General features: G+C 57.0%; 1 protein-coding gene across 1 annotated transcript in view; it reads left to right on the plus strand.

Annotated features, from left to right (window-relative positions):
* Positions 1–27,461, plus strand: part of RYR1 (ryanodine receptor 1 (skeletal)) — a 97,012-nt gene that overhangs the window by 10,366 nt on the left and 59,185 nt on the right. The window contains exons 7-34 of the mRNA XM_012730493.1: positions 97–190; positions 340–414; positions 917–1,073; positions 1,157–1,321; positions 2,878–2,999; positions 3,475–3,670; positions 7,210–7,345; positions 7,423–7,518; positions 7,603–7,721; positions 8,633–8,766; positions 9,202–9,443; positions 9,970–10,162; positions 11,037–11,253; positions 12,440–12,544; positions 12,714–12,817; positions 13,127–13,210; positions 13,945–14,252; positions 14,938–15,140; positions 16,045–16,219; positions 16,386–16,594; positions 18,632–19,026; positions 19,877–20,009; positions 20,746–20,906; positions 21,375–21,540; positions 23,090–23,176; positions 23,333–23,559; positions 24,624–25,236; positions 26,966–27,232. Coding sequence (XP_012585947.1) covers positions 97–190; positions 340–414; positions 917–1,073; positions 1,157–1,321; positions 2,878–2,999; positions 3,475–3,670; positions 7,210–7,345; positions 7,423–7,518; positions 7,603–7,721; positions 8,633–8,766; positions 9,202–9,443; positions 9,970–10,162; positions 11,037–11,253; positions 12,440–12,544; positions 12,714–12,817; positions 13,127–13,210; positions 13,945–14,252; positions 14,938–15,140; positions 16,045–16,219; positions 16,386–16,594; positions 18,632–19,026; positions 19,877–20,009; positions 20,746–20,906; positions 21,375–21,540; positions 23,090–23,176; positions 23,333–23,559; positions 24,624–25,236; positions 26,966–27,232 — 5,183 coding nt within the window. The remainder of the gene's footprint in view (positions 1–96; positions 191–339; positions 415–916; positions 1,074–1,156; positions 1,322–2,877; positions 3,000–3,474; positions 3,671–7,209; positions 7,346–7,422; positions 7,519–7,602; positions 7,722–8,632; positions 8,767–9,201; positions 9,444–9,969; positions 10,163–11,036; positions 11,254–12,439; positions 12,545–12,713; positions 12,818–13,126; positions 13,211–13,944; positions 14,253–14,937; positions 15,141–16,044; positions 16,220–16,385; positions 16,595–18,631; positions 19,027–19,876; positions 20,010–20,745; positions 20,907–21,374; positions 21,541–23,089; positions 23,177–23,332; positions 23,560–24,623; positions 25,237–26,965; positions 27,233–27,461) is intronic.

Here is a 27,461-nt window from a genome sequence, read left to right on the forward strand (position 1 = left end):
GCCACGGGGAGAAGCAGGGCTCCGACTCCACGTTGGCTCCCAGCTTTCTCTGGGGTTCCAGCCACACAGTGACCCGCTTCCTCTGCTCCTCCACAGGCTACGTCACTGGGGGCCACGTGCTGCGCCTCTTCCATGGACACATGGACGAGTGTCTGACCATTTCCCCCGCCGACAGTGAGGACCAGCGCAGGTCTGGGCTGGGGTCAAGAGTGCCGTGGGCAGGGGTGGGGGAGGGGGCCAACGGTCAGCTGAGTGGCCAGAACCCCAGGGGGGGACAGAGGGCCACATTTTGCTGAGCTGGAGCCTGAACCCCTGACTCACCCTCTTGCCTGTCCCCAGACTTGTCTTCTATGAGGGGGGAGCTGTATGCACCCATGCCCGCTCCCTCTGGAGACTGGAGCCACTGCGAATCAGGTGTGGGCGAGTGGGCCTGGGTGGGAGAGGGGCTGGGGGTTCTGGGGACCTGGGAGGGGAGAAAGGGTAAGAACAGAGGAAGAGACAGGAGAGTTTTGAGGGAAAATCTGGGGAACCCAAGAGTGTTATGAAGGACCTCAGGCATGCTATGGGTCTGGGGGAAAAGGATGCTCCCCTTAAAGAGAGGGGTGCCTGAGGTAGAGATCAGGGGAACCAGAGTGAAAATGTGGGGATTGTAAGGGAAGAAAATGACAGGTTTGGGGAAACTGGGGGCACTGGAGCCAGGTGGGAGTCCTAAGGAAGTTGTGAGGGCCTGAGAGTAGATTTGGGGGCCTGGAGGACTACTGGTGGGCCCACGAAAGATTTGGGGGCCCGGAGAGTTTTGGGGGCACCCAGGGGAAAATTGGGGATTTGGAGAGGTTTGGGCCAAGATGGAGGCATCCACAGGGCTGGGGTGTCCTCTGAGCCCTTCACCCTCATCCTCCACCCTCACCCTCCATAGCTGGAGCGGGAGCCATCTGCGCTGGGGGCAGCCGCTTCGCATCCGGCACGTCACCACGGGACGGTACCTGGCGCTCACCGAGGACCAGGGCCTGGTGGTGGTCGATGCCAGCAAGGCCCACACCAAGGCCACCTCCTTCTGCTTCCGTATCTCCAAGGTCGGTGGGGTCAGCGTGCCCAGCGAGGCTGCCCATTAAAGGCCCAGGCCAAGGAGGCTGACCTCTACCCTCTGCCCCTGCAGGAGAAGCTGGATGTGGCTCCCAAGCGGGATGTGGAAGGCATGGGCCCCCCCGAGATCAAGTACGGGGAGTCACTGTGCTTTGTGCAGCACGTGGCCTCAGGCCTGTGGCTCACCTATGCAGCCCCGGACCCCAAGGCCCTGAGGCTCGGCGTGCTCAAGAAGAAGGTGGTGCCTGGCAGGGCCGGGGAAAGCTCAGGCCGGGGCAGGAAAGCTCAGGGCACCGGGTGGCTGTGCTCCATGCTCGAGTCTTCAGGAGTTTGAGGATGGGACTGAGAGAGAGGGGGAGAAAGAAGGAGGGGCTTCTACCATCTGTCTGTCTGTCTATCTAAAGACAATGACAGACACAGAGAGAAAAAGATAGTGAAACAAACTAAAAAATTGAGAACAACAGACAACAAATTGAAATACCCAAGTCCCTGCGTGTGTGTGGGAAAATAGGTGGGCGCCCCCCGCCCCCCGCTCCCCGCCCTCACAGTGCTCAGAAGTGGTGATGACCACCTTTACCAAAGTATGCAGTTTTACAGGTGGAGAGTGAGGAGATTGCTTTTGACAGGAAACAGTTGACACAAGCAAAGGCCCTGTGGATGAAATGGGGTGGGCTGTTGTTTTTATAAAAGGACAGGCTTCTTAGGAAAAGGCTCAGCGCCTGAAACGGGTGGGTTAGTCGCAGTAACAGAGGCAAGACCCGGTTTGGCTGGAGTCGGGTGAGTGGGAGGTGAAGGTTGGGAGGTGCGGACAGTGGGGTAGGAGCAGGGGGGTGGGGCCTTGGCGGCCATGGGGGCGGGGCCTGGCCTTTCCTCTGCGTGACATGGAGCCACAAGAGTTTTGAGCAAGGCCAGAAAGGTGATGTGGATCAGGTTCACGGGGTTCCAGAGCTGCTTTTGGGGACACTGGGGGGGCAGAATTTGAGTAGGAGTAGCTGCCAGGATGCAGGCAGACAATGACAGCAGCAGGACCAGGGTGGGGTCTGTGGGGTAGGGATCCTGACAGGCTGGCAGTGAAGGTGAAAGGGGGGGTGAAGATGCCCTGAGCAACTGGAAGGATGGAAGTGAGTTGGGAACAGTCCCGCATCCGCTCAGGGGTACAGGGACCTGAGGTTTTAGCCCACAGGCCTAGACTAGAGTCGGTCTGTAAAGATTTGCTGAGAAGGATAGGAAGGGAGGGAGGTACTGTTTGTAAGAAATGAGGCCTGTGGTTGGACACATGACGGATGCAGAGGTGGGTCTGTCCAGAGAGGGCAGCAGGGAGGCGTCGCCAGCAGGGGGCAGCAGGGGGCAGCTCAGGGGAAAGCTGGCAGCCATGATGCCTCGCCACGCAAGGGGCCAGGGGTCTGTCTGTAGGGGTCGTTAAGTCTGGGTGCCTTTGGAAATGTGAGGGGATGTGAACTTACCACTATACGCAAGTGGAGAGCGTCTGGCCTGGAGACAGGCAAGCTAGGGAGAGACAGAATCAAAGTGAGACCGAGTCAGAGAGAGACAGGCAGAGCTAGATGGAACAGGAGGCGAGTAAGATGTGAGGTTTGGGAGAGAGACAAACAGAGATGGACAGACAGAAAGAAGGGACAGGGCATGGAGAAACAGATGGGGCAGGGGGAAAGAGACAGAATGAAACACAGGAAACGAAGAAGGAAGAAGGGGCTGATGGTAGCTTTGGCGGAAGAGTCTGGGGGGCCTGGGCCTGGGCCACTGGGATCTTCCTGACGTCTCTCCCCCCACTGCCAGGCCATGCTGCACCAGGAAGGCCACATGGATGACGCACTGTCCCTGACCCGCTGCCAGCAGGAGGAGTCCCAGGCCGCCCGCATGATCTACAGCACAGCTGGGCTGTATAACCAGTTCATCAAGTGAGTCACCTTGCTACTCTGTCCTGGGCGCCAGGCCACCCCTTGGCCTCAGGCGCCTGGCGTTCACGAACCTCAGCCCTTTAATCTCTACCTCTAACATCCATACCCCTCTCTGAGGTCACCCCTAATCGCCCAACTCCTGACCTCTATACACTTGGCCCTAATCTGACCTTACAGCCGTGACTTTGACCCCACATCCACGGCCACCCAACTTTCATACCTCTGACATCCACAACCTTGCCCTGGGCCTCCCCAGTCGCCACGTGGCGGCCCCTCCTGCACACACAGGCGCCAGCCCCAGTCCCGCTGTATGCTTGACCACGCTGTGACCTCCGGTCACACTCCTCTCTCTGCGTCCCCTCCAATAAACCGATGTGTTTGTGGGAGTTCCGAGCGGCCAGGGGCTGGGATGGCGAGCACCTCACGGGCAGTCAGCCCTCGGGGCTCCTCGCTGACATGTGCGCGGGACCTGCAGGGGCCTGGACAGCTTCAGCGGGAAGCCGCGGGGCTCGGGTCCGCCAGCTGGCACCGCGCTGCCTATCGAGGGCGTGGTCCTGAGCCTGCAGGACCTCATCGGCTACTTTGAGCCGCCCTCGGAGGAGCTGCAGCACGAGGAAAAGCAGACCAAGCTGCGCAGCCTTCGCAACCGCCAGAGCCTCTTCCAGGAGGAGGTGGGGGCCCGGCGGGGCGACGGAGGGGCAGGGCTGTGGGCTGCGCGCACAGGGTCCCGGTTCCCAGAGTAGCCGTCTGAGGGGGCGGGGCTATGGAAAGGGGAGGGGCGCGGGGACGCCCAAGGGGCGGGGCTCTGGAGAGGCGGGGCCTGTGTCGAGCTGGGGGCGGGGCCTGTGGGAGGGCGAGGGGCGCGAACCTTGTGGTAGAAGCATCTCTGTCCCCTCACCTGAGAGGAGGTGCCGGGACTAGGTGAAGTTCAGGGGGCTGAGACAAGTGCTCTGGAGACAAGACCAGAGAAGGGGATGGGTCGGATGGGGCTACTATTCAGGGGGTCTGTGGGACCAGAGGCGCCCCTCAGGACAGACCCCATGTGGGACCTGGCTGGTTTTAGGGGCGTCAGGGATGGCGATGAAGGGAGGTACTTCATTTGGGATCCGGGGCAGTGAATCTGTGTTATGAGAACATGGAGGGAAGCAAGGGGGGTGTCTGAACCCGATAGGGGCTGAGTGGGATGCGAGGAGAGGGCCGGATTAAATTTTGGGGATCTGATAACCCCACGGTAATAGGAGAGGCTTCTAGATTCGCTCCCCCTCCTCTCCAGGGACTCGGAGTCTGATGGGGGAGGCAGATTCAGAAAAGAACACAACTTAACTCAGAGTGGAATTGGGATATGCTAAGCACTTACAAGCCTGCCAGCAGAGTAAATGGGTGTGGGCGTTAGTGGTTACTATTACCTTGCCTCTAGCCCTTCCTGCTGCTCAGGGCTTTGTGTGCATGGCCTCCTGCTAACCCAGCAGAGCTGCAGTTCCCATGGCACGGATAGATGGGTCACTGAAACTCGGGGTGATTAAACAGACAACTACTCAACTGACAGGCCAGGGGGTAGAGCTGTAAACTAAACAGACAAAAATCCCTGCCCTTGTGGTGGTGGTGAGGTAATCAGTAAAGCCATGGTAAATGCCAAGGAAAGCTGGGTGCAGTAGAGAGTGTTGGGGTTCCTGCAGTTCAAAATAGAGCTCTGGGGGAGGGTGCACCAATGAAATAGGATGTGGTATTTTCAGTTGGGGGAAGGATATAGAGGAGACAGAGGGATACGGGTGCTGAGGCTGAGGTGGGGGTGTACCTGGTGGAGACTGGTGGAGGGTGGAAAGCGGTGAGGTGGCCAAGTGATCAGGGCCTGCCACGTGAAGACTTTGGCTTTGGGAGCTCAGGAGGGTTAGGTCTTCTGATGCCACTAGTCACTCTGGCTAATGGCAGCGCTAGTCTCTGTGACTGCCAAGTACCTGTGCCCTGTGCTGGGAGGCACTGCCTCTCTTACTAGTGATCTGGACCCCTGCTCTTTCTAGCTTTCTTAAAAAAAAAAAAAAAGACTTATTTACTTATGCATACAAGAGCTAGGATGTAGGCCAGAGGTGCAGGGTGAGAAGATTCTACCAGAGACGGTGGGGAGCAGAACAGGTGGATCCATTGAAATCCACTGCTGAGGGGAACGATGGGGAGACAGGATAGGTCTGCTGCGTTCTGTGGGTCAGCTCCTTGGCCGGGGATTGAATTGTGCTGCAGTGGATGGCTTCACAGTGCTGAGACTTAACTCCTTTGGCCACCGGGGAGGGCCCCCCTTTTCTAAAGGCTATACATATGGCAGTTGACATCTGTTAAGTAACAAAAAGCCAACAGAGTTCATTTTAAAGATCTAATTGGCTTAACTAAATGATTAATGGATTGGACAGCATCCCATCTACCAAGAAGAAAGTCCTTCCAAAAAGCTGTGCAAAATGAAAGGTTTTTATAGGGAGACAAAAGGCAAGAACAGGGAGTTATTTCTGGCTTAGGGAACCTACTCCAGGCAATGGAAAAAGGTCTTGCGGCGGATTATTGTTTTCCTTTGGGGAGTGGAAAAGATTACTTTATTGGTGCTGACCAGAAAATTCCATACCAGTTAAGACTGCATTTCTGGAGGAGAAGGTAAGTGAAAGGGACTGGAAACTGCAGCTAGGTCAGATGTTATGTCTTGGTCGGCTTAGCACAGAAGCCTCCACCTTGGAGTCCTCCTCTCTCCCTTCCTTCTTCCTGTCCTTCTCTCCCTCTTTCCTCTCTTCCTTTTTTCTTATGCACATAAGCACTATTTATAATCACCCCCAACTAGAAACAGCCCCAACATTCGGCACCACTGGAATGGTGGTGAAAATGTCCTTGAGTCCTCAAACATAACAATGAGCAAAAATTCCATATACAAGAAAACAAAAACAAACGCGACACTTTATCCTAAGACCAAAACCGGACACTATTCAGGCGTGTATGTGCTCACCGACACATCCGGGGGGGTCGCAGCAGAGAGGCGTAAGGAAGAGAAGTCTGTGCCGCAGGGCTGACGCCTACCGCCTGCAGAGGGGTGGTGCAGTCGGGGGCATGTCAGGGTGACTGCGGTGTGGTTGGCAGTGAGCTGTCTCACCTGCGCTCATAAGACTACACGGGCAGGTAGTCTTCATAGCTCTGAAATCCTATACAATAGATCTTCATTATGGGCAGGCTTGTTTCTGCTAATTTGCCTACTCAATAAAATTTATGTGCAGTCCCCAAATCAATTCTTTTTTTTAAAAAAAAGATTGATTTACTTATGCACACAGAACTGGGGTACAGGCCAGAAGTGCAGGGGCTGAGAGGATTCACCAGAGACAGAGTGGGGAGCAGAACAGGCAGATTGAGGAATACACTGCTGAGGGGTCAGTGGGGAGACGGGAGAGGTCTGTCATGCTATGTGGGTCACCTCCCTGGCTGGGGATCGAACTCATGCTTAGGCTATTTTGGCTGGCTTCACAGTGCTGCGCTTTAACCCTTTTTGCCACCAGGGAGGGCCCCCACATCAATTCTTGTCACACATGTGCGGTCACTGGGTTGCCTAGCAGCAGGGAAATGCACTGGATCATAAGACACCCGGGCTCCCAGCCGGGGTGAAGGCCATGCTCTGCCTTCTTGTTTCAGCTGCCACATGTGAATAAGTGTCCCCCTTAGGAGGTCATTTACTCAACACCATTTCTGTCTCATTGATAACATGGATGAGGAAAAGCAATCCCAGATGTTGTTATTGTTAGCTTAAAGACTCAGTTTCCAAGAAACCATTGGTGGTGCTAGGTGAGGACTTGCTGTCTGTATTTAGTGACACGTTATTACACACCTGACTTTTCACACACCTGTCCCTTCCGGGGCCTCCCTCCCTGCCCACTGTGTCTGTGCCTCTTTTTTTTTTTTTTTTTAAATACTAATCCTACCCTTTTGGATATTAAAAATAAGAAAAAGAAAACCCTGGGAAGAAGCAGCACAAATTCAGTTCTGACGGTCATAAGGACATATCATGATGTTGGGTCAGAAGCAGAGAGGACAAGGACAGATTTGGGGAGCCCAGGGGGAGAGGAGAGTAATGGCGGTGGATGGGAAGTGGCGTTTCTAGATGGGGAGCCTGCCGGTGTTGAAGGAATGTGGATGAGCAGATCCACAAAAAAAAGCTCCTGGGGTGACCTCAACTCTTTCCATACCCCAGGGCATGCTCTCCCTGGTCTTGAATTGCATTGACCGCCTAAATGTCTACACCACCGCAGCCCACTTTGCCGAATTTGCAGGAGAAGAGGCAGCTGAGTCCTGGAAAGAGATAGTCAACCTGCTCTACGAACTCCTGGGTAAGGGGCCCGGCCCTGCTTCCTCTAGAGCGCCCTCAGTCCGCAGGCCCCGGCCTGACCCCTCTGTCCATCCTCAGCCTCTCTGATCCGGGGCAATCGCACCAACTGTGCCCTCTTCTCCACCAACTTGGACTGGTTGGTCAGCAAGCTGGATCGGCTGGAAGCCTCCTCCGGTAGGAGAACCGGGAGGCGCCCGGGACTCCCCTGAGGGGCGACGGGAGGGCTGTGGCCACCTGCTCACGCTGCTGCCTGCACAGGGATCCTGGAGGTGCTGTACTGCGTCCTCATCGAGAGTCCCGAGGTCCTGAACATCATCCAGGAGAACCACATCAAGTCCATCATCTCCCTGCTAGACAAGCACGGGAGGAACCACAAGGTTGGCTCCTCACCCCTTAAATCTTGAACCCTGACCTTTCCCCAAGACCCCAGATCTCCCCGCTTCCTGTCCCCCATCTTATCTCTCACTCTTTTTTTTTTAAAAGATTTATTTATGCTTATAAGAACTGGGGTACAGGCATGTAGTGAGGGTGAGAGGATTCACCAGAGACAGAGTGGGGAGCAGAACAGGCCTATCGAGTGAGACACTGCTGAGGGGAGCAGCGGGGAGACAGGAGAGGTCTGCTGCGCCCTGTGGGTCACTCCCTGGCCGGAGGTTGGACTCGTGCCACAGTGGCTGGGGACAGCTTCACAGGGCTGAGACTTACCCCTTGCACCACCAAGGAGGCCCCCATCTCATCTCTCACCTGACCCCTTCACCCACCTGCTCCCCCCAACACAAGGATGTTGGACTCACAGTCGGTGATGGGTTTGGGGCCATGGAGGTGCTTCATTTGGTCTCTGAAAGGATTTAAGGATTTTCAGGTTCATGGCCTTTACTCAGGCTGCGTCTACACTGCCCTGCACTGCAGGGCTTGCCAGTTCCCACCCAGTCGCTTCTCACCCTTCACCTAGCTGACCTGGCCCGAGGACACACGTTTGTGACCTGTGACCACAGCTGATCTAAAACCTCACCTCATGTCTGCTGTCGCTCACGACCTGACCCGCTCACCCTTCCTTCTGCCTCTCCCCTCCCACCCCAGTCTCTTACCTGCTCACGCCTGAGCCCAGCTCACATGCCCCCAGCTGCAGCACCTTCCGAGCTCTCTCCGCACCTTTCTCTCACACCTGACCTTCCCTTTCACCACCCTCACAGTCACCATCTCCATTTTCCATCCTGCGTGTCATGTGGCATCCTGCCCGGGGGCCCCCCATACACCCTTGCACCCTGACCCTGGCCTTGACCCCCAGGTCCTGGACGTGCTGTGTTCCCTGTGTGTGTGCAATGGCGTGGCCGTGCGCTCCAACCAAGACCTCATCACCGAGAACTTGCTGCCGGGCCGCGAGCTCCTGCTGCAGACTGACCTCATCAACTATGTCACCAGGTCCGGCCCTGGCCCCTGACCCCAGACCCAATCGGCCTTCTGACCCCCAGACACCACACGCAGGTGGTGGCCCTTCCTCCAGCTCCTGCCCAGGGGGCAGCCCCCGGTCCTCACCAGGCCTCTGCACAGCCCCTGGCTGCCAGCTAGCTCCCTGCTCCGTTTATGTGTCTGTTCCCCTGCCCTGTACCCCGTCCTCTTTTTTTTTTTTTCTGTGCTCTTTCGATCCCTTTTTCTTTCTCCTCCATCTCTTCCCATCTCTGTCTTTGGTCCATCCCTGTCTCTGCCTCCTCATCTTGTGCCTCTGACGCCGTGTCCACGTCTCCGCCTTTCTGTTTTTCTCCACCTGGAGCCCTGTCTTTCTCCCTCCCTGCCTCCCGCCAGCTCTCTCCCCTCCGCCTCACCTTTACCCACCTCTCCGTCCCATCTCTCCCGCAGCATCCGCCCCAACATCTTCGTGGGCCGAGCAGAGGGCTCCACGCAGTACTGCAAGTGGTACTTCGAGGTGATGGTGGACGAGGTGGCCCCGTTCCTGACGGCGCGGGCCACTCACCTGCGGGTGGGCTGGGCCCTGACCGAGGGCTACAGCCCCTACCCCGGGGGCGGCGAGGGCTGGGGCGGCAACGGCGTGGGCGACGACCTCTACTCCTATGGCTTCGATGGGCTGCATCTCTGGACAGGTGCCCGGCCCCCCATCCCAATCCCCCCTTGGCCACTGGCCCAGAGTTACCAAGTCTCATCACACACTGTGGGGCTCTTGGGGTCCTGATCCCTAAACAGACCGGTTTGGGACCCTTTATTCCTCATTTCCCAAGACCCTAATCAGAGAGTGTCCAGGATCCTGGCCCTCAGTCATGTCCTCATACTCTGACCCTAGAGGATATGTGACCTCTGACCCTTTGAGCCCAGGAAACTGCCCTGATTATTACGACTGGTCTCTGATTTCTGGTCTCAAAGGTTCCAGAGTCCTCAGCTCTGGGAGGACTTTAATTTCTGCTCCAGCAGTTCACAGGATCCTAACCTCAGGGCAACCTTGACCTCTGTCCCTAACTTCCGAGCTACAGGACCTCCCATGGGAACCCTTGATCTTAGGGTTTCCATGACCGGGACCCCACAGCATCCTCTAATACCTGCCTTTTGTGTCTTGAGACCATGGGTTCCTTGGGACCTCTGATTCTGACCCCTGTCCCGGTGACCCTGGTACAGGACACGTGGCCCGTCCAGTGACTTCCCCGGGACAGCACCTCCTGGCGCCTGAGGACGTGGTCAGCTGCTGCCTTGACCTCAGCGTGCCGTCCATCTCCTTCCGCATCAACGGCTGCCCCGTGCAGGGTGTCTTCGAGGCCTTCAACTTGGACGGGCTCTTCTTCCCTGTCGTCAGCTTCTCGGCTGGCATCAGGTGAGGACTTGCCCTTGTCCTCTGCTAGCCCGCAGACGGCCTCCCCGACGCGCCGGGCCCAGCAGCCTGCTCTCAGGACAGATGGTCCCAACACTTTGAGTGTCCTGCCAGTGATCTCAGCTCCTCTCCAGCCCCACTCCCTTCCAGCATCTTCCAAATGTGCCCCCATTTCAAAGAACCCCAGATCTCCCAGAAACCTAGAACCTGCTCTGTGGTCCCTGACCTCCTACTTCCACTGCCTCCTCTCGTCAAAACCTGTGCCAGTGACTGCCAGTCAGTCCAGTGACCTCCAAATGACCCCAGGGCCTGGCAATGATCTGATGACCCCAAGTCCCCCCAGTGATACCTTGACGCCCATGGTTATTTCAAAGCTCTCTCAAAGATCTTTCTGGGTGTCTCACCCCGAAGCTTCCCCTTACCACAGGATTATTCCCTTCAGAGCACAGACTCTCCTGCAGACTAATCCCCCAGTGACCCCAAGTTCTGTGAAGGGCTTTGGTCAGCAGTCAGCAGTGAGGCTGGCTATCCTAGGGTCACACCAGAGACTCTTAGTGGCCTCCAGAGGACTTTCTTGGTCTCCCCAAACCTTCTCAGTGCTCTGTTGACTCAAGAGTCTCCTCTAAAGGACCTTCTGTGAGCGCCCAGTGACCCCACACTCTTCTGTTTTGATCCCCCATGAAGTTCCATTGGCATCATACACATTTTTTGGTCGTGGACTTTCCTCTCTGACTCCCAAATGACCACCGTGACCCTATGACTGCCAGTGACCTCAGGCCCACCCAGAAGCTTCCCCTCACCCCAGAATCGCTCCCCTCGGAGCACCAAGTCTCCTGTAAACTGACCCTACCAGTGAACCCTGCTTTTTCCCATCCAGGGTGCGGTTCCTCCTCGGTGGCCGCCATGGAGAATTCAAGTTCCTCCCTCCTCCCGGCTACGCCCCGTGCCATGAGGCTGTGCTCCCAAGAGAGCGACTCCATCTGGAACCCATCAAGGAGTATCGGCGGGAGGGTCCCCGAGGCCCCCACCTGGTGGGCCCCAGCCGCTGCCTCTCACACATGGACTTTGTGCCCTTCCCCGTGGACACAGTCCAGGTACTCCTGCCCTGCAAGGGTTTCCCGGTGAGGCACACTCCCTGAGGAGTCTGGGATGCAGGGGTTGCCCATCTGGAAGCTGGGGACCGTGTTGTTTCACACGTGGGGAGATGGAAGCAGAGAGGAAGCAAAGGACTGTTTTAGGGCAAAATCCTAGATTCAGGGAGTCTCACTATAGTTATCTAAAGAAATGATTATTTTTGCCCCTGATGTACAGTTGGGGAAAGGGAGGCCCAGAGAGGTTAAGCAACTGGGGCAAGTCACACAGCAGCTGATTCCAGATTCCAAAGCCTGAGGGTTTACCCACTCCCTCTGCTGGGCATCTTGTGTCCCTCAGGCCTCTCCCACCCTCTTATCCCAGCCTGGCTTCCCACCGTCCCTTCGAGCAGATCCCGTGACTCTGCAGCTTTGCTTCTCTGTGCCTCAGTTTCCTCATCTGTGAGGAAAAGGGGGTGCCAGTAGCACCTGCTCCGTAGCGTCGCTGTGAAGGTTTGATGAATTAATAGACAGCCCTGAGTGACTTGTGCTCCACTTGGTGACTGTGACAGCAGTAGTGATATAGTTTCAGGGGTGAACTTGCCATCCCCCTCAGGCTCCTGGGCCTCACGTGGAAGTCTTTCCCTCCTCCCCAGCCTGTCAGCCTCATGAGCTGTCACTCAGCCTGCAGCCTCCCTGACACTCCCTCCTCCTTCCTCAGCCTGCCCTGGTTTCATCATCATTATCTTTTGCCTGTAGCTCCCCAACAATATAATATGTGTCGGTCCCCAGGGTGTCTGCCAGGTGCTTATGTCAATGACATAACAGTAGTTTGTGCAGATGGCTTCACAGGTTCTTACAGGAGGAGTCTGAGTGTCACCCCAGAGCTCTTTAGACAGAGGAGAGTAACCCTCCATTCATTCCTCTAGCATCTCCTGGACATGCTCTGGGCTGGGCAGGACTGAGCAAATGGTGGGAACTGAGGCGGCCCCAGATGCCGTCCTCGTGGAGACCCAGATCTTCCTTAGTTCTGAGGGTGCTAAGGCCCTTGTCAGCTGGGCGTCACCCTGGCGCCAGACCGGTGGAACAGCTGGAAAGGTCAAAGAACATGCTGGGACTGTCTGGGGTTGGTCCATGGTCTCGGAACAGTGGGGTCATGGGGCAGACCGGAGAGGTCTCAGGGAAATTCACGAACCTCCCCTGTCCCCAGATTGTCCTGCCCCCCCACCTGGAGCGTATTCGGGAGAAGCTGGCGGAGAACATCCATGAGCTCTGGGCGCTGACCCGCATCGAGCAGGGCTGGACCTACGGCCCGGTGAGGACTGCCTGTGGCCGGAGGGGGGTGGGGGAAGGGCTAGCCTTGAGGGGAGGGGCTCACCTGGCTGGGGGGATGGACTAGAGGGTGCAGGGGGTGCTCAGATTAAGGGCAGGAGGTCAGGGAGTGTCGGGTGGAAACTGGAGAGTTGACCCTGGTGTTCCTGCAGGTTCGGGATGACAATAAAAGGCTGCACCCGTGTCTTGTGGACTTCCACGACCTTCCAGAGCCAGAGAGGAACTACAACCTGCAGATGTCGGGGGAGACCCTTAAGTGAGGGGGGCGCCACAGAGCAGGGGGTTGCCAGGCCTGACAGCTGGGAGGGGTGACAGCAAAGAGACAGTGAAACAGTGAGGGAAAGAGACAAAGAGAGGGAGACAGGGACTGTGAAGCAGAAACTGACCGGGGTGAGGAGAGACAGAGGCAGGGCGGGGCTGGGCACAGGGGAAAGAGGGAGACTCAGGAGAGGGAAAGCAGCAGACAGGAGAGGATGGACGGTTAGAGACCCAGACAGAGGCGGCAGGCCAGGAGTGAGGCAGAGTGGGCTTTGACCACGCCGTTGCCTCCCTGTTCCCGCCCTAGGACCCTGCTGGCGCTGGGCTGCCACGTGGGCATGGCGGATGAGAAGGCGGAAGACAATCTGAAGAAAACGAAGCTCCCCAAGACGTGAGTGTGGGTGGCCCAGTTTCCCTCTGGGCCACGGAGTGCGGGGCCTGGGGAAGTCCTGCTGAGGGCTGGGGTGGTCACCGGGTCTTGTCGCGAGGCTGTGGTCAGAATTGAGAGGTCACTGGTTTGCAGGGCAGAGTGTTGGGGTTGGGACCCTGGAGTCAGAGGTGATTCTGCTGGAGAGGTGTTAGGATGGCAGAAACGGGCGCTCCAGACGGACAGTGGGGGTGAGTGAGCCAGGCCCCAGGGTCAGGGTCTGCCAGGGCATCAGACATGAGAGGACAGAGAAACTTTCTAATTAGAGGCAAGGGGTCAGAGGCGCAGCTGTGGGAATTACGAGTAAGAGATACTAATACTATAGGTGTGATCATGGGTCTGGGAAATAGAGGCCAGGGCTCAGAGGTCAAGGACTCGGAAGACTGGGGGTGTCAGCTTCCTGGAATCAGAGGTACGAAACCTCGCAGTTGAAGGTGAAAAGTCAAAGAGTCCACGAGTCAGAAATGAGACTCCCCCAATCATAATGGAGTCACAGAGGTCCGTGGAGCCAAAGCCCTCGCCAGGGCCACTGGGATTTGGGGGTCAGAGGTCAGAATCACAGAACCCTCCTGTCAGAGATCAAAGGCCAGAAATTCCAAAGCTTGGGGTTAAGGAGCACGAGGACAGGTCAGAAGCCAGGAGCCCCACACAGAGCCGTGGGGTGGCGGTGCGGACCTCACCCTGCCCCGCCTCCACAGGTACATGATGAGCAACGGGTACAAGCCGGCACCGCTGGACCTGAGCCACGTGCGGCTGACGCCGGCGCAGACCACGCTGGTGGACCGGCTGGCGGAGAACGGGCACAACGTGTGGGCACGAGACCGCGTGGCCCAGGGCTGGAGCTACAGCGCCGTGCAGGACATCATCGCGCGCCGGAACCCTCGGCTCGTGCCCTACCGCCTGCTGGACGAGGCGACCAAGCGCAGCAACCGCGACAGCCTCTGCCAGGCCGTGCGCACCCTGCTGGGCTACGGCTACAACATCGAGCCCCCAGACCAGGAGCCCAGTGAGCGCTGCCCCCGGCCCTGCCCTGCCCTACCCCCGCTCTCTGACTCAGTTGGCCCCCCCAGGCCCACACGGACCCCACCCTTCCAGCCTGACCCTAACCCTAACCCAGTCCTGACCCCGGGCCTTGACCTGACTTGCCCCCTGCCTAGACTAGAGCTGCGACGCTGAGCTGCCTGACCTGGAGCCCCGTGAGCATGAACCCTAACTCTGGCCTCCCATCCGGACCCCCAGCTCTGACTCCTACCCCCTGACCTTTGGTGCACAGCTACAATATGGTGCCAGCCAACCAGGGACTCGGGGAGCCTCCAACCCCACCCCAGATGTCCCCAGCCTTCCTTTCCTTACTCCCGGCTCCAAGCCCAGTTTCTAGTCCCTCCCAGAGCCTGACCCCTCTCAGATCCTGCCCTCCGTCTCTGATTCTAGACGTCAGCCTTAATCTTGAGTCTAATCGCAGACGGCGCCAGGGCCCAGGCCCTCTGCCTGTCAGGCTCTCCGCCGAGAGCGCTGTCTGCTAGGCAGCGGCAGTCTCTCCCTCCTCTGACCGGGAGGGACTCCTCTGGGCGCCCTCAGTTCTCCTCCCCTAACGCCAGAAAAACCACCCCTCTGCCCCACGCCCCGATCGTCACTGGTTTCTCCACCAGCCTCTCGAGGTCGGGCTGCTGACTCTGCGGGCCTGCTTGTAGGTCAGGTGGAGAGCCAGTCTCGGTGGGACCGTGTGCGCATCTTCCGGGCAGAGAAATCCTACGCGGTGCAGGGCGGTCGCTGGTACTTCGAGTTCGAGGCGGTCACCACCGGCGAGATGCGCGTGGGCTGGGCGAGGCCCGAGCTGCGCCCTGACGTGGAGCTGGGGGCTGATGAGTTGGCCTATGTCTTCAACGGGCACCGCGTATGTACCCGCCTGGCCGTGCTTCCCGCGAGAGCTCGTGCCCTCCGGCCCTGCCAGTCTGTGCCTCGCTCTGCCTGCCCACCTCTGCCTCTGCCCTGCCGCCCCTCGGTCATCCAGAGGTCTGTGTCCACGCGGCCGGCCAGCCGTCTACCCATCCGTCCTTCCTTCCACCCACCCACGCATGTATCCGTCCATCATCCACCTAGAAACCCACCCCCCATCTCTCAACTCCTCTGGACAGACAGACAGCCACTGGACTGTCCACACTGCCATCCATTTACTTATCTGGTGTTTTTGGCATAATCATTCACCTATGTGTGATTTTTTTTACCCATCTATTTATGCAGTAATTTAATGCATAAATAATTTAATTTCATCCATCCGTTCATCGATTTATCCACCCACCCAGCCAGCCACTGGTCTGTCTGTCTGTCTAGACTTTCTTCCTTCCCCACATCAATTCATGCAGACGCTTGACTTTGCCGTCACATTCCCTCCAGTCACCCACCCACCCCGCCATCCGTCACACTCCCCACTCCTCTGTGCTAGGGGTGCGTGGGTGCCCGTGGGTCTGTACGGGGCTGCCAGCCGTCACTCCCCCTTTCCATCCCTCTTCTTGCTGCTGACCCCCCCACCATGTGGTGGACTGCTCTCCTCAGCTGTAGGGAATAGGGAAGCCAGGCGGAAGGGTGGAATGCAGAGTGGTGGGAGGGGAAAGCATGAAAGCCTGTCCTTCCACCCCAAGGATCAAAGGGCCACATGTAGGGAAGCTTTGGGGGACATGGTGGGGATGACCATGGCCCCACTGACGCCTTTGCGTGTTCACTCCACACGTCTCCCTGCTTCCTTGTCTTCGTGGCCTGCACGCCTTTCCCACCCGAGTCTTCCCCATGCCTCTTCACAGGGCCAGCGCTGGCACTTGGGCAGCGAGCCATTTGGGCGTCCCTGGCAGCCTGGTGATGTTGTGGGCTGCATGATCGACCTCTCGGAGAACAACATCATCTTCACCCTCAATGGCGAGATCCTTATGTCCGACTCGGGCTCTGAAACAGCCTTCCGGGATATTGAGATTGGAGACGGTGAGGGCTGGCCCCGCGGCCCCAGCGTTCATCTCCCCTCTCTGGTTTCCCTCTCGCTCACCTGACCCCACGCTGCCCACTTCAGCCTCCCACAGTGCCACCTCCCCTTGGCGGCCCTGCCTGGCCCACCTATCCTCACCCTTGCTCATCTGTCCCCTCCCACCAGGCTTCCTGCCCGTCTGCAGCTTGGGACCTGGCCAGGTGGGTCACCTGAACTTAGGCCAGGACGTAAGCTCCCTGCGATTCTTTGCCATCTGCGGCCTCCAGGAAGGCTTTGAGCCATTCGCCATCAACATGCAGCGCCCAGTCACCACATGGTTCAGCAAAAGCCTTCCCCAGTTCGATGCTGTGCCTCTCGAACACCCCCACTATGAGGTGAGGACTCAGCCCCGTCAGAACCTTCTCACGTGCCTCCCTGCCTCAGGCTTCCCACAATTCCTGAGCAGATAAGAGGACTCACCAGAGACAGAGCAGAGAGCAGATTGATCAACTGAAATCCACTGCTGAGGGGAGCAGTGGGGAGAGGGGAGAGGTCTGCCGCGCCCTGCGGGTCACTCCCTGGCGGGGGATCGAGCTCAGCTGCCGACAGCAAGAGGCCTCACTCCTAGGCCGCCAGGGGTCTTTAGTCTGTAATGTAGGATATTCCCGAGTCTTTCTTGTCTTTTGTGTTTTGGGACATTTTGGGCATTTTTGAAGAGTGCAGGCCAGTTACTTTGAGGAATGCCCTTTCAGCAGAGGTCTGCCTGCTGTCTCCTCATGATCAGGCCCGGTTACATGCTGGCGGGAGTACCACAGACATGTTGTTTTGTCCTGCTTGGTGTGGGGTTTCGGGGGGCACGCAGTGTGGCTTTTGTCTCATTACTCATTGCATTTGCTTTGACTGGTTAAGGTGGGGACGGCCAGACTTCTCCACTGTGATTAGTACTTAGTAATTTGTGAAGAGGCATTTTAAGGCTGGATATGAGTGGAAGGGTTTTAAGCAGTGAATGTCCTGTTGCGAGTTTTGGAAAGGTCCCTCCTAACAGTGGTTGTCAAAGGCGAGGGAGGAGGCAGAAAGCCCAGAGAGGTGGTGGAGGCAGGAGAAGTTGGTGGAGTAGTGTGAAGCTGCCCGCCCCTGCTCCTGCCAGCCTCTGGTGCCCTCGACTCAAAGAACAGAGCACTGGACAGCAGTGAAAGTGAATGCCCCAACGCACACGCCCCGGGTGGGTCTCAGACATCTCGTTAGTGAAAGAAGCCAGGCACAAAAGAGAAGACGAGATCCCGCACATAGAAAGTTCTAGAACAGGCAGGGCTAATCTGGGGTGCACTCTGAAAGAAAAACTCCAGACATTTAGCTACCAGCACACAGATCACAGGAGCGAGGTGGTGAGTAGACTGTTGCCAACAGACCAAGAGAGGAGGAGAACAGGACCCCGGAAACAGCAGAGCTTGATGGCACAGTTTCGGGGGCAAGTCTGGCTGGTAAGAGGCAGTTTGTCCTTGAGGAGGTCAGCTTGAGGGGGAGCATCAAAGAAAGGGCACTACCCCAGTTATCCCTGGCGCTTCCAGAAAGCATGAGTGACCGCCTTGGGGCACACAGGCCTGGCATTTTCCCTCCACCAGCCCGTTCCCTCCTCTGCCAGTCTGTGCATTCTCATCAGAAGCCCTCAGCGTCTTCGAGCCAATAGTGACGAAATGGGCACCCGGGTGCTTTCTCCGAGGCGCAGTGGAGTTCTGCTTCTCTGGGTTCTGGGCATGTTCCCTCTGAAATGCACAGTGCTGTGTATTTTTGGTGTGAATACAGGTTTAGCAGAAATACATCTGGGAGCCTTTACACATCTCTGACCCTCTGGGCTGCATGCCCAGAGAGGTCTCTCTGAGAGACGGGAGGTCTGGAGATTTGTTCACTCATGTGGCCCCAGCACCAGGGCACAGAATAGGTGCTCAGTAAACCTTTGTGGAATGGATGGGTGTGGGGGGGTTTGGATGTGTGTGGGGGTAGGTGGATGTGTGGGGGAGGGTGGGTGGATGCATGGGTAGGTGGGTGGATGGACAGATGGATAGGTGAATGGGTAAGTGGATGGATGGATGGACGCATGGGTGGCTAGACAGATGGATGGCAAGATGGATGGGTGGATGAATTGATGGGTGGGTGGGTGCATAGGTGGGTGGGTGACTTGGTTTTGGGTGAGACCTTTGCAGAGATAGGTCTGAAAGCTCCCTAAATAATCCCAGGGTCCGACCAGGGCTCCCACTGGATACGGGCTGCCAGAGGGCTGGCCATGCCGAGCGCGCCGTGCAGAGCCACCTGCTCAGAGCAGTGTCTTCCCACACAAGTGCTCTGGGGCCTCGTGTGGCTCAGCGCAAGACCACGTCTGCAGCCAAAGGCCTCGCCAGCTTGCCGGCTCAGGGCTCCCTGCCCCCGCCCCGCAGGTGGCCCGCATGGACGGCACCGTGGACACGCCCCCCTGCCTGCGCCTGACCCACCGCACCTGGGGCTCCCAGAACAGCCTAGTGGAGATGCTTTTTCTCCGGCTCAGTCTGCCAGTCCAGTTCCACCAGCACTTCCGCTGCACGGCAGGGGCCACCCCTCTGGCACCCCCTGGCCTGCAGCCCCCCGCTGAGGATGAGGCCCGAGCAGCAGAACCTGACTCCGACTATGAAAACCTGTGTCGTTCAGCTGGGCGCTGGGGCGAGGCTGAGGGGGGCAAAGAGGGAGCTGCCAAGGAGGGGGCGCCCGGGAGTAACGCCCAGGCCGGAGTGGAGGCCCAGTCTGCCAGGGCGGAAAATGAGAAGGATGCTACCACAGAGAAGAACAAGAAGAGAGGGTGAGTCGAGGGACCTTCCCGGGGCCCCCAGTCGGGCCACCTCTGTAACTTGGGAAACCCCACTGTATCCTGAGGTGGCCCCATAGATGTTAATCAGAATACTGAGGGATCCTGTCATAGCTGAACCCCACCATTTCCCTGGGTGATCTGATTTTCTGTTTTCCCTGGAAATGTAAAATTGGGGTTCCCCACTGTATCTGCGGTGAACCCCACTTTCTCAGGATATTCCAAAGCAGTTCATCCAGTGGATTTCATTACCCATGGACACCAAAGAGGACTCAGTTGAAAGTACCCCAAGTGGTACTGTACCACTGTGAATACATTTGGTCTAAGTAGGAGTCATTTCTGTGTCTCAGAGGTAACCCCAAGCATTGACTTGAGGGGACATCCTTCAAGGGTGTTGAAACGAGATCTGCTTTCCCCGTTAGGGCCATTTCTCAGTGGGACGTCACCACCATGCCTCTTGGCAGGTATTTGGAGGTGATAGAAAATTTTAGTTATTTCAGTTTTTTGAGGGGGTACAGCTGCTGGAGGGCTCCAGAGACAAGACAGTCCCCCAGAATGAAGAGCTCTCCTTGCTCAGAGGGCTATAGCCCCCAAACGAGAAACGCTGATTTTAGGGAGCCAGTGTACCCTAAGGAGATCTCCGTGTTCCCCAGGGACCCGACTCCCACCAGCACAGCGCGCAGAACCTCTGCATGGATTAGGCTGGCACCTTGGGGAGTCCTGTCCCTCTGGTGGCCAGGCAGGGGATACTAGACAGGATTCAGCCTAGGGTGAATGTTGTACTGGGGGGCCTGGGGGCTGAGCTCAGGAGCTGTTCTCATGGCAGCCTCTCCCCCACCCCCAGATTCTTGTTCAAGGCCAAGAAGGTCGCCATGATGACCCAGCCACCAACCACCCCTGCTCTGCCCCGACTCCCTCGGGAGGTGGTGCCGACCGATGACCGAGACGACCCTGAGATCATCCTCAGCACTACCACGGTGAGACCCGGGGACTTCCCACTTCAGGGGACCCCCAGATTTCCAACTTCCCATACTTGGGGATACACCATATATACTGGAGACCCCCAAATACAACACACACTGATTTAATTCTGACCCACCCCCCGAGTCCATATAACTGGAGCATAAAGGTTGCAGGGGACCGTGAAGCTGTAAGTCACACTGCTCTAACTCCTAGAAATCCCCAAATCCAGATGAGCCCAGACAGGCTAGGAGCCTTGATATTTGGGTCACTCACATAAACGTGATAGATATGCTAGGAGCCAAATTTAATTGCTATTGTAGCTATAAGTCACAGTTCTGGGATTTCCCAAGACTGGAGACTTTCTGAGGCAGATCACCTGGTAGGACCAGGACAGCCAGGGGTGCCGCGTGGGTGAGTCGCCTCGCCACCTATGCCTTCTCTTCTGTGGCTTCCTCTTCAGTAAAACGGGTCAAAAGTATACCCATGTGGTGGGGATTGGAAGAATCAAGTTAGTTCACTTGTGAGTGATTTATTAGCTCTTAAATATGACTATGACCAGGGAAGTCTCCAAATTTGGGGGTATCCCAGATAGCCCCAAATGATTTCTCAACCTAGAAATACATCAGTAGCCACAGAAACAGAACGATATAAGTTGAAGGGGGTCCCAAATCCATAGAGGAGCCAACCCTGAGTCCCAGGGAGCCCCTGGACCCGTCTTCCTGACTGATCCAGCCCCCTTTGCCTCCTCAGTACTATTACTCCGTGAGGATCTTCGCTGGCCAGGAGCCCAGCTGCGTGTGGGTGGGCTGGGTCACCCCTGACTACCATCAACATGACATGAACTTCGACCTCAGCAAAGTTCGGGCAGTGACCGTGACCATGGGGGATGAACAAGGCAACGTCCACAGCAGGTGTGGAGAAGGGGCTGTGGAGGCCAGCGCTGGACGCCTGGCTCAGACCTGCCCTTTCTCACCTTTTCCATCTGTCTGCCTGTGTATTTTCCTGTAGTGATTGATTTCCCTCTCACTTTTCCATGCCTTTCCCTTTTTTCCACGTCACCACCCTCTTTCTACATTGCCTTTCTTTGTTCTTTCCTTCCAGAACCCCTCTTCAGCTTCTAAAAATACCCTCTGAGGGGTGCAGGGCCTGGGATGAGAGGTGTCCCTGCCAGGCTGCAGGCTGGGGGTGTTTGGGCAAGGGGGTATCCAGAGCCCACTGAGCCTGAAGGTTGCATGGGGATTATGAAGCTCTCGGTCACACTGCTGTAACTCTTAGGAATCCCCAAATCCAGGAGATGAGCCCAGACATGCTAGGGACCCTGACCTTTGGGTTCACCCACATAAACTTAACATATTCTACATATCCTCCTGTCTCCTCAGCCTCAAGTGCAGCAACTGCTACATGGTGTGGGGCGGGGACTTCGTGAGCCCCGGGCAGCAGGGCCGGATCAGCCACACGGACCTGGTCATCGGCTGCCTGGTGGACCTGGCCACTGGCCTGATGAACTTCACGGCCAACGGCAAAGAGAGCAACACCTTCTTCCAGGTGCGCGCAGACCTCTGCCCTGTAGCAACAGTGTCCTCATGTCCCAGGGGACATGCCGGGAGGGAGCAGCAGGGAGACAGGAGAGGTCTGCTGCGCCCTGTGGGTCAGCTCCCTGGCTGGGGATTGAGCTCGTGCTGCAGTGGCTGTGAACAGCTTCATAGTCCCATGCTTTAACCTGCTGCACCACCTGGGAGAGCCTAGCATTTATTTAAATGGAGGATATACAAAATATATGCAAGACTAGCACAGCGTGATGAAGCTGTCCATACTGTGATGCAGCGTCAGCCATTTCCTGCTCCAAGCCAGCTGTGCGTGGCCCCTCCCGCCCTGGGCATTTTGAAGGTGATCCCAGGTGTCATAGGATTCATCTTTTAAAAACTGTAACTATGATACCACTAGCTTTAAAAAAAAAAAAAAACTCTTGATAATTCCTAAATAGCATCAAAGATCTAGACCATTTTCATATTTCTTTGATTACTGCAAAAATGTCTTTTTACCATCTGTTTTAATCTGAATCTAAGTAAGGTCCTATCTTAGTTGGCTACTAAGTCTTTTGAGTATCTCAGGCAGATTCTCCCCTCCCTCTTCCTCCCTTCCCCCTCTCCATATTTGTTGAAAAAAAGTGGCTGCTATCCCAGAGTGCTTTGCTTCTCCAAGGGTGGCCCCTGAACCAATGGGATGTGCAGTGCCTGGGAGCTGGCTGGGAATGCAGAGACCCAGACCTCGCAGATGCTCCCGCCCGAACCCACATTTTTTTTTTTAAAGATTTATTTATTTGTGCATACAGAACTGGGGTACAGGCCAGAGGCTCAGGGGCGGTGAGAGGCTTCACCAGAGACAGAGTGGGGAGCAGAACAGGCAGATCAACGAAGTACACTGCTGAGGGGAGCAGCGGGCAGGTCAGGAGAGGTCTGCCACGCCATGTGGTCTCCTCCCGGGCAGGATTCGAACTCATGTGGAAGTGGCATGAGTTCTTCTTAGTGCTGTGCTTTAACCCGCTGTGCCACCAGGGAGAGCTGGAACCCACATTTTAACAAGGCTCAGGAGCTTCATGGGCACTGTCCCAGTCTGGATCCATCTCACATCCCTGCACTGCCATTTTAGCGATTTCCTCTGTCTCCTGTATTTCCTGTAAATGGGGAGGATGCCAGAGGAACAATTAGGTCCAGGTTTGGCAGGATGGTGATGTTGGGGCTGGGAGGGCCCCACTGCTCAGACTGGAGGAGCTGGAGCAAGGAGCAGTCAGAGGGCGCTTTCTGGAACTTTGAAGAATGAGTATGCTTGGCATAGTGGGAATGGCATTCTGGGCGGGGGAGGGGGCATGGTATGTGCAAAGACCCAGCCTGCTCTGGGGAGGTTGGTCTGACGGGATCAGAGGTGGTGACGGCCTTGGGTGACCTCAAGGCCATGTGGAGTGTCTAGTGTCCAAGTTTGGATCTGTAGATCCCAGCAGGATCGGGTGGGGCAGTCAGGGCCCAAGAGTTTAGGATCCAGCGTCAACGCACCTCGTTCACCCTCTTCCTCACTCTGCCCTCTCCTCCCTTGCCAGGTGGAACCCAATACCAAGCTGTTTCCCGCTGTCTTTGTCTTGCCGACCCACCAGAACGTCATCCAGTTTGAGTTGGGGAAGCAGAAGGTCAGAGTGCAGTGACGGGGCACTAACGGGCACAGGAGTGTGGGGCAGTTGGCAGAGCAGTGTAAGGGAGGGAACAGTTTGGGAGGGCTCCCTGGAAGAGGGTGACCGACGGAGAGGCCTGGGAATCCTGACCCGTGCATACGTCTGCACCCCCAGAACATCATGCCGCTGTCTGCTGCCATGTTTCTGAGTGAGCGCAGGAACCCGGCCCCGCAGTGCCCGCCGCGCCTCGAGATGCAGATGCTGATGCCCGTCTCGTGGAGCCGCATGCCCAACCACTTCCTGCAGGTGGAGACGCATCGAGCTGGTGAGCGGCTGGGCTGGGCCGTGCAGTGCCAGGAGCCGCTGACCATGATGGCGCTACACATCCCAGAGGAGAACAGGTCAGGGCCAGCCCGACCGTAAAGGTGGGGCAGGGACCACAGACTTTCTGGGGTCTGAATCCAACTCAGTACCCCAACAACCCCAGGAGACCCATACCTAACTGAGTGGACCACAGACTCACCCAAAGGGCTCACAGACCCCCACCAGGGACCCCAGACCCATCCCACATGGCTCTAGTCTCAGGAGCCAGACCACATCAAGGAGCCCACACAATTCAGGGGCCTCAAGAACACCTCAGAGAGGCCTGGATACACCCCCACAGTCTTGCCCACAGACCCCGGCAGCTACAGACGTGAGATCTCAGACCCACTTAAGGAAACCCAAGGGTGTTCACGGGGATGGCGGGATGGCTCGAAGGACTCTGGACACGGCCAGGGCTCCCGGACTATTCAGGGGCCTTTCCACTTGCCTTGTCTCACCTCTAGTCACTCATTTGGCAAATAGCTCTGAGCTGTTAATCACCAGCTGCCTTCTAGGCCTGTGCCTCTGAGCCTTGAGAACTGACATTCTTGTAAAGCTAACCTGTAATTCAGGGAGCTCAGATCCACCCCCAGGGACCCTGGACACACCCTTTAGCCACTGAACAAGTATTTCTTGAGCACTACTATGCGCTAAGTCCTATCTAGGTGCTGGGAGATAGCAAAACAGCTAGTAAAAGCCCAGAACACAAAAATCAGTTCTGTGCTGATGGAATTTACCTTCTAGTGATGCCCAGACATAACCAGGCTACTCAATCCCACCAGAGGGGGTGGAGATCCAAAATCGGGGATCCCAGCTATGTCTCATGGTCACCAAATCCTCTACTTGGATTTTCAGATACCCCAAAGCCCTAGACCATACATCTCAAGTCCCAGTACCCCCAGTGCCCCCTAGGACACCTGGGCTCTTACACAGCCATGAAAAGCCACCTAGATCCAGCCCGCAGAACCCTGACCCAGCCCACCCCTGGGCTTCTGGGCTGGAGTCGCCACACTCACTTGAGCATCTGTCTGTCTCTGTGGTCTGTGCGCTGTCGCCCACCGCCCCCACCGCTCCCGCCTGTCTGCCGCCGTCTCTGCCGCAGGAGCATGGACATCCTGGAGCTGTCTGAGCGTCTGGACCTGCAGCGCTTCCACTCCCACACGCTCCGCCTGTACCGCGCCGTGTGCGCCCTGGGCAATAACCGCGTGGCGCATGCGCTGTGCAGCCACGTGGACCAGGCCCAGCTGCTGCACGCGCTGGAGGACGCGCACCTGCCCGGCCCGCTGCGTGCCGGCTACTACGACCTCCTCATCAGCATCCACCTCGAAAGCGCCTGCCGCAGCCGCCGCTCCATGCTCTCCGAGTACATCGTGCCCCTCACGGCCGAGACCCGCGCCATCACGCTCTTCCCCCCTGGAAAGACCGAGGATGACGGTCCCCGCCGCCACGGCCTGCCCGGCGTTGGCGTCACCACCTCTCTGCGGCCTCCACACCACTTCTCACCCCCCTGTTTCGTAGCTGCCCTGCCAGCTGCTGGGGTGGCGGAAGCCCCCACCCGCCTCAGCCCCAGCATCCCTCTGGAGGCCCTCAGGGACAAAGCGCTGAGGATGCTGGGGGAGGCAGTGCGCGACGGCGGGCAGCACGCGCGCGACCCGGTGGGCGGCTCGGTGGAGTTCCAGTTTGTGCCGGTGCTCAAGCTTGTGTCCACACTGCTGGTAATGGCGTCCTCCTGCCTCCCTCCCTCCACATGCCCCATCTATAAAGACACCACACCCCGCCCTGCGTGCGGTCAGCTGCCGGGTCCCTCCATGCGCGCATCGCCCACCTTTCAGTTTATCTATCGTCTACTCACCCTTCATTCACTTTTCCTTCCCTCCATCGTGTCATCTATTTGTTTATTAATCTCTTTTTCCAATCAGCCAGCCAGCGCCCACCCCTCTTCCTGTTCTCAGCATACCCGGTCTTCTCTTCTTCAGTCCATCCGTTTATATGCCCTTCCACTCTCCACCCAGTTCCCATCCATCCATCCATGCACCCATTTATCCGACTTCTACTCCACTTGTCCAACCTGGCTTGCACGCAGACGTCGGTCCACCCACAATTCCATCTGTGCATCGACCCACCCACCCACTTATTCATTTATTTTAAAGATTTATTTATTTGTGCATACAGAACTGAGGTACAGGCCAGAGGTGCAGGGCGGTGAGAGGCTTCACCAGAGACAGAGTGGGGAGAACAGGCAGATTGACAAAGTACACTGCTGAGGGTCACGAGAGGTCTGCCGCGCCGCGCCATGTGGGCCACCTCCAGGCGGGATCGAACTTGCACCAAAGCGGCCTGGGCCAGCTTCCCAGTGCTGCTCTTAACCACCAGGGAGGGCCACCCCTTATTTATTTATTTATTTATAATAGTTTATTTTTACATGATTTTGTGCATTTTTCCATTTCAGTTGCAATCCCTTTGGGCTCCCCATCACCAAATCACCCATGTGCCATCACCATCCACCCCTTATTTATTAATCAGCTTCCCTTTCCTACACCTAGACCTCATCCTCTGGGTTCATGCCTACCTACGGCGGCCCATGCACAGACCCGTCGTTCTGAGGTCTTTTACCTGCCTGTCCATGCACCCCTGTGTCTCTGTCCACCCGCACCCATTCACCTGCTCACGAACTCCAGCCGTCGGTGCCCCTTCAGCCAACCACTGTCCATGCAGTCGCCAGCCTTTATTTCATGTACCTGTCACCTCCATGCTCATCTAATGACACCCATGTAGTCTGTCACCTAACTTCTTACAAGCAAGCCTGTCCATCCTCCGTGCAGCCACCAGCTCCTCTCTGCACCACGGCTGTTTCCCATTTTCCTCCTCACCTGTTTACTAGCTCGCGCATCTGTCAGGCCTTCGCTCCTCTATTGTGTATCTAGATACTTCACTGATCCTCTCCGACCCTCTACCGATCCTCTCCTCCGCTTTCACCTTTACCCTCCGCCTCCCCTTCAGACCTCTGCTCCCCCATCTGTCTGTGTGTCCCCCAGTCCTCCCCCACCATTCATCTCCTTCCCAACTATTCTTCCCTTCCTCTCCCCGTGCTCCTTCCATCTGTGCGCACCTTCATGCTGTTGGCTGGGCACTGGCTCCGCCGGGAGGCAGGAGGGTCTCCACTGGTGTACGTGTGTGTCCTGTCTGAGCGTCACATATGCGCGGATGTGGGGGAAAACATTTGCGAGTGGAAAGAGAGGAGCTCGTGTTTGACTGTGTGGTCGGGCTCGCATGCCTGGGCTACCAGGTGTATATCTGGGGGAGCCATGCCCGCTGTGGGGAATCCTATCCAGTAATGCAGGGGTGAATCTGACAGCTTCAGGAGAAGCAGCTCTTGGGGCTGAGACTGGGCCATGATTGTGGAGGCCTTCAGTGAAGGACCCAGGCTTTCTGTGTGCCGTGTAGGTGATGGGCGTCTTTGGCGATGAGGACGTGAAGCAGATACTGAAGATGATTGAGCCTGAGGTATTCACTGAAGAAGAAGAGGAGGAGGAAGAAGAGGAGGAGGAGGAGGAAGAAGAGGATGAGGAGGAGAAGGAGGAGGATGAGGAAGAAGAGGCTCAGGAGAAGGAAGATGAGGGAAAAGAAGAGGAAACAGCTGAAGGGGAAAAGGAAGAAGGCTTGGAGGAGGGCCTGCTCCAGATGAAGCTGCCTGAGTCTGTGAAGCTGCAGGTGGGCTTTGCTTCCTGTTCCCCCAGCGCCATCCGTGAGGTCCGCTGGGGCATGATTTGGGGCTTCTCCCAGGAAAGTGGGGAGCAATGGAGGTGCTCAAAGCAGTGACGGGCTGCGGGCTCGCGGTGTTCTCTCTGGCCTCCAGGTGAGAGGTGCGTTGGAAGGCTGAGACCAGGGAAAGTCTGGCCTCAGGATCCAGACAGGAGAAAGTGGTAGAGCCATGGGGAGG

The sequence above is a fragment of the Condylura cristata genome, unplaced genomic scaffold, assembly GCF_000260355.1.
Source record: "Condylura cristata isolate star-nosed mole 26May11 unplaced genomic scaffold, ConCri1.0 scaffold00028, whole genome shotgun sequence".
Lineage (NCBI taxonomy): Eukaryota > Metazoa > Chordata > Mammalia > Eulipotyphla > Talpidae > Condylura > Condylura cristata.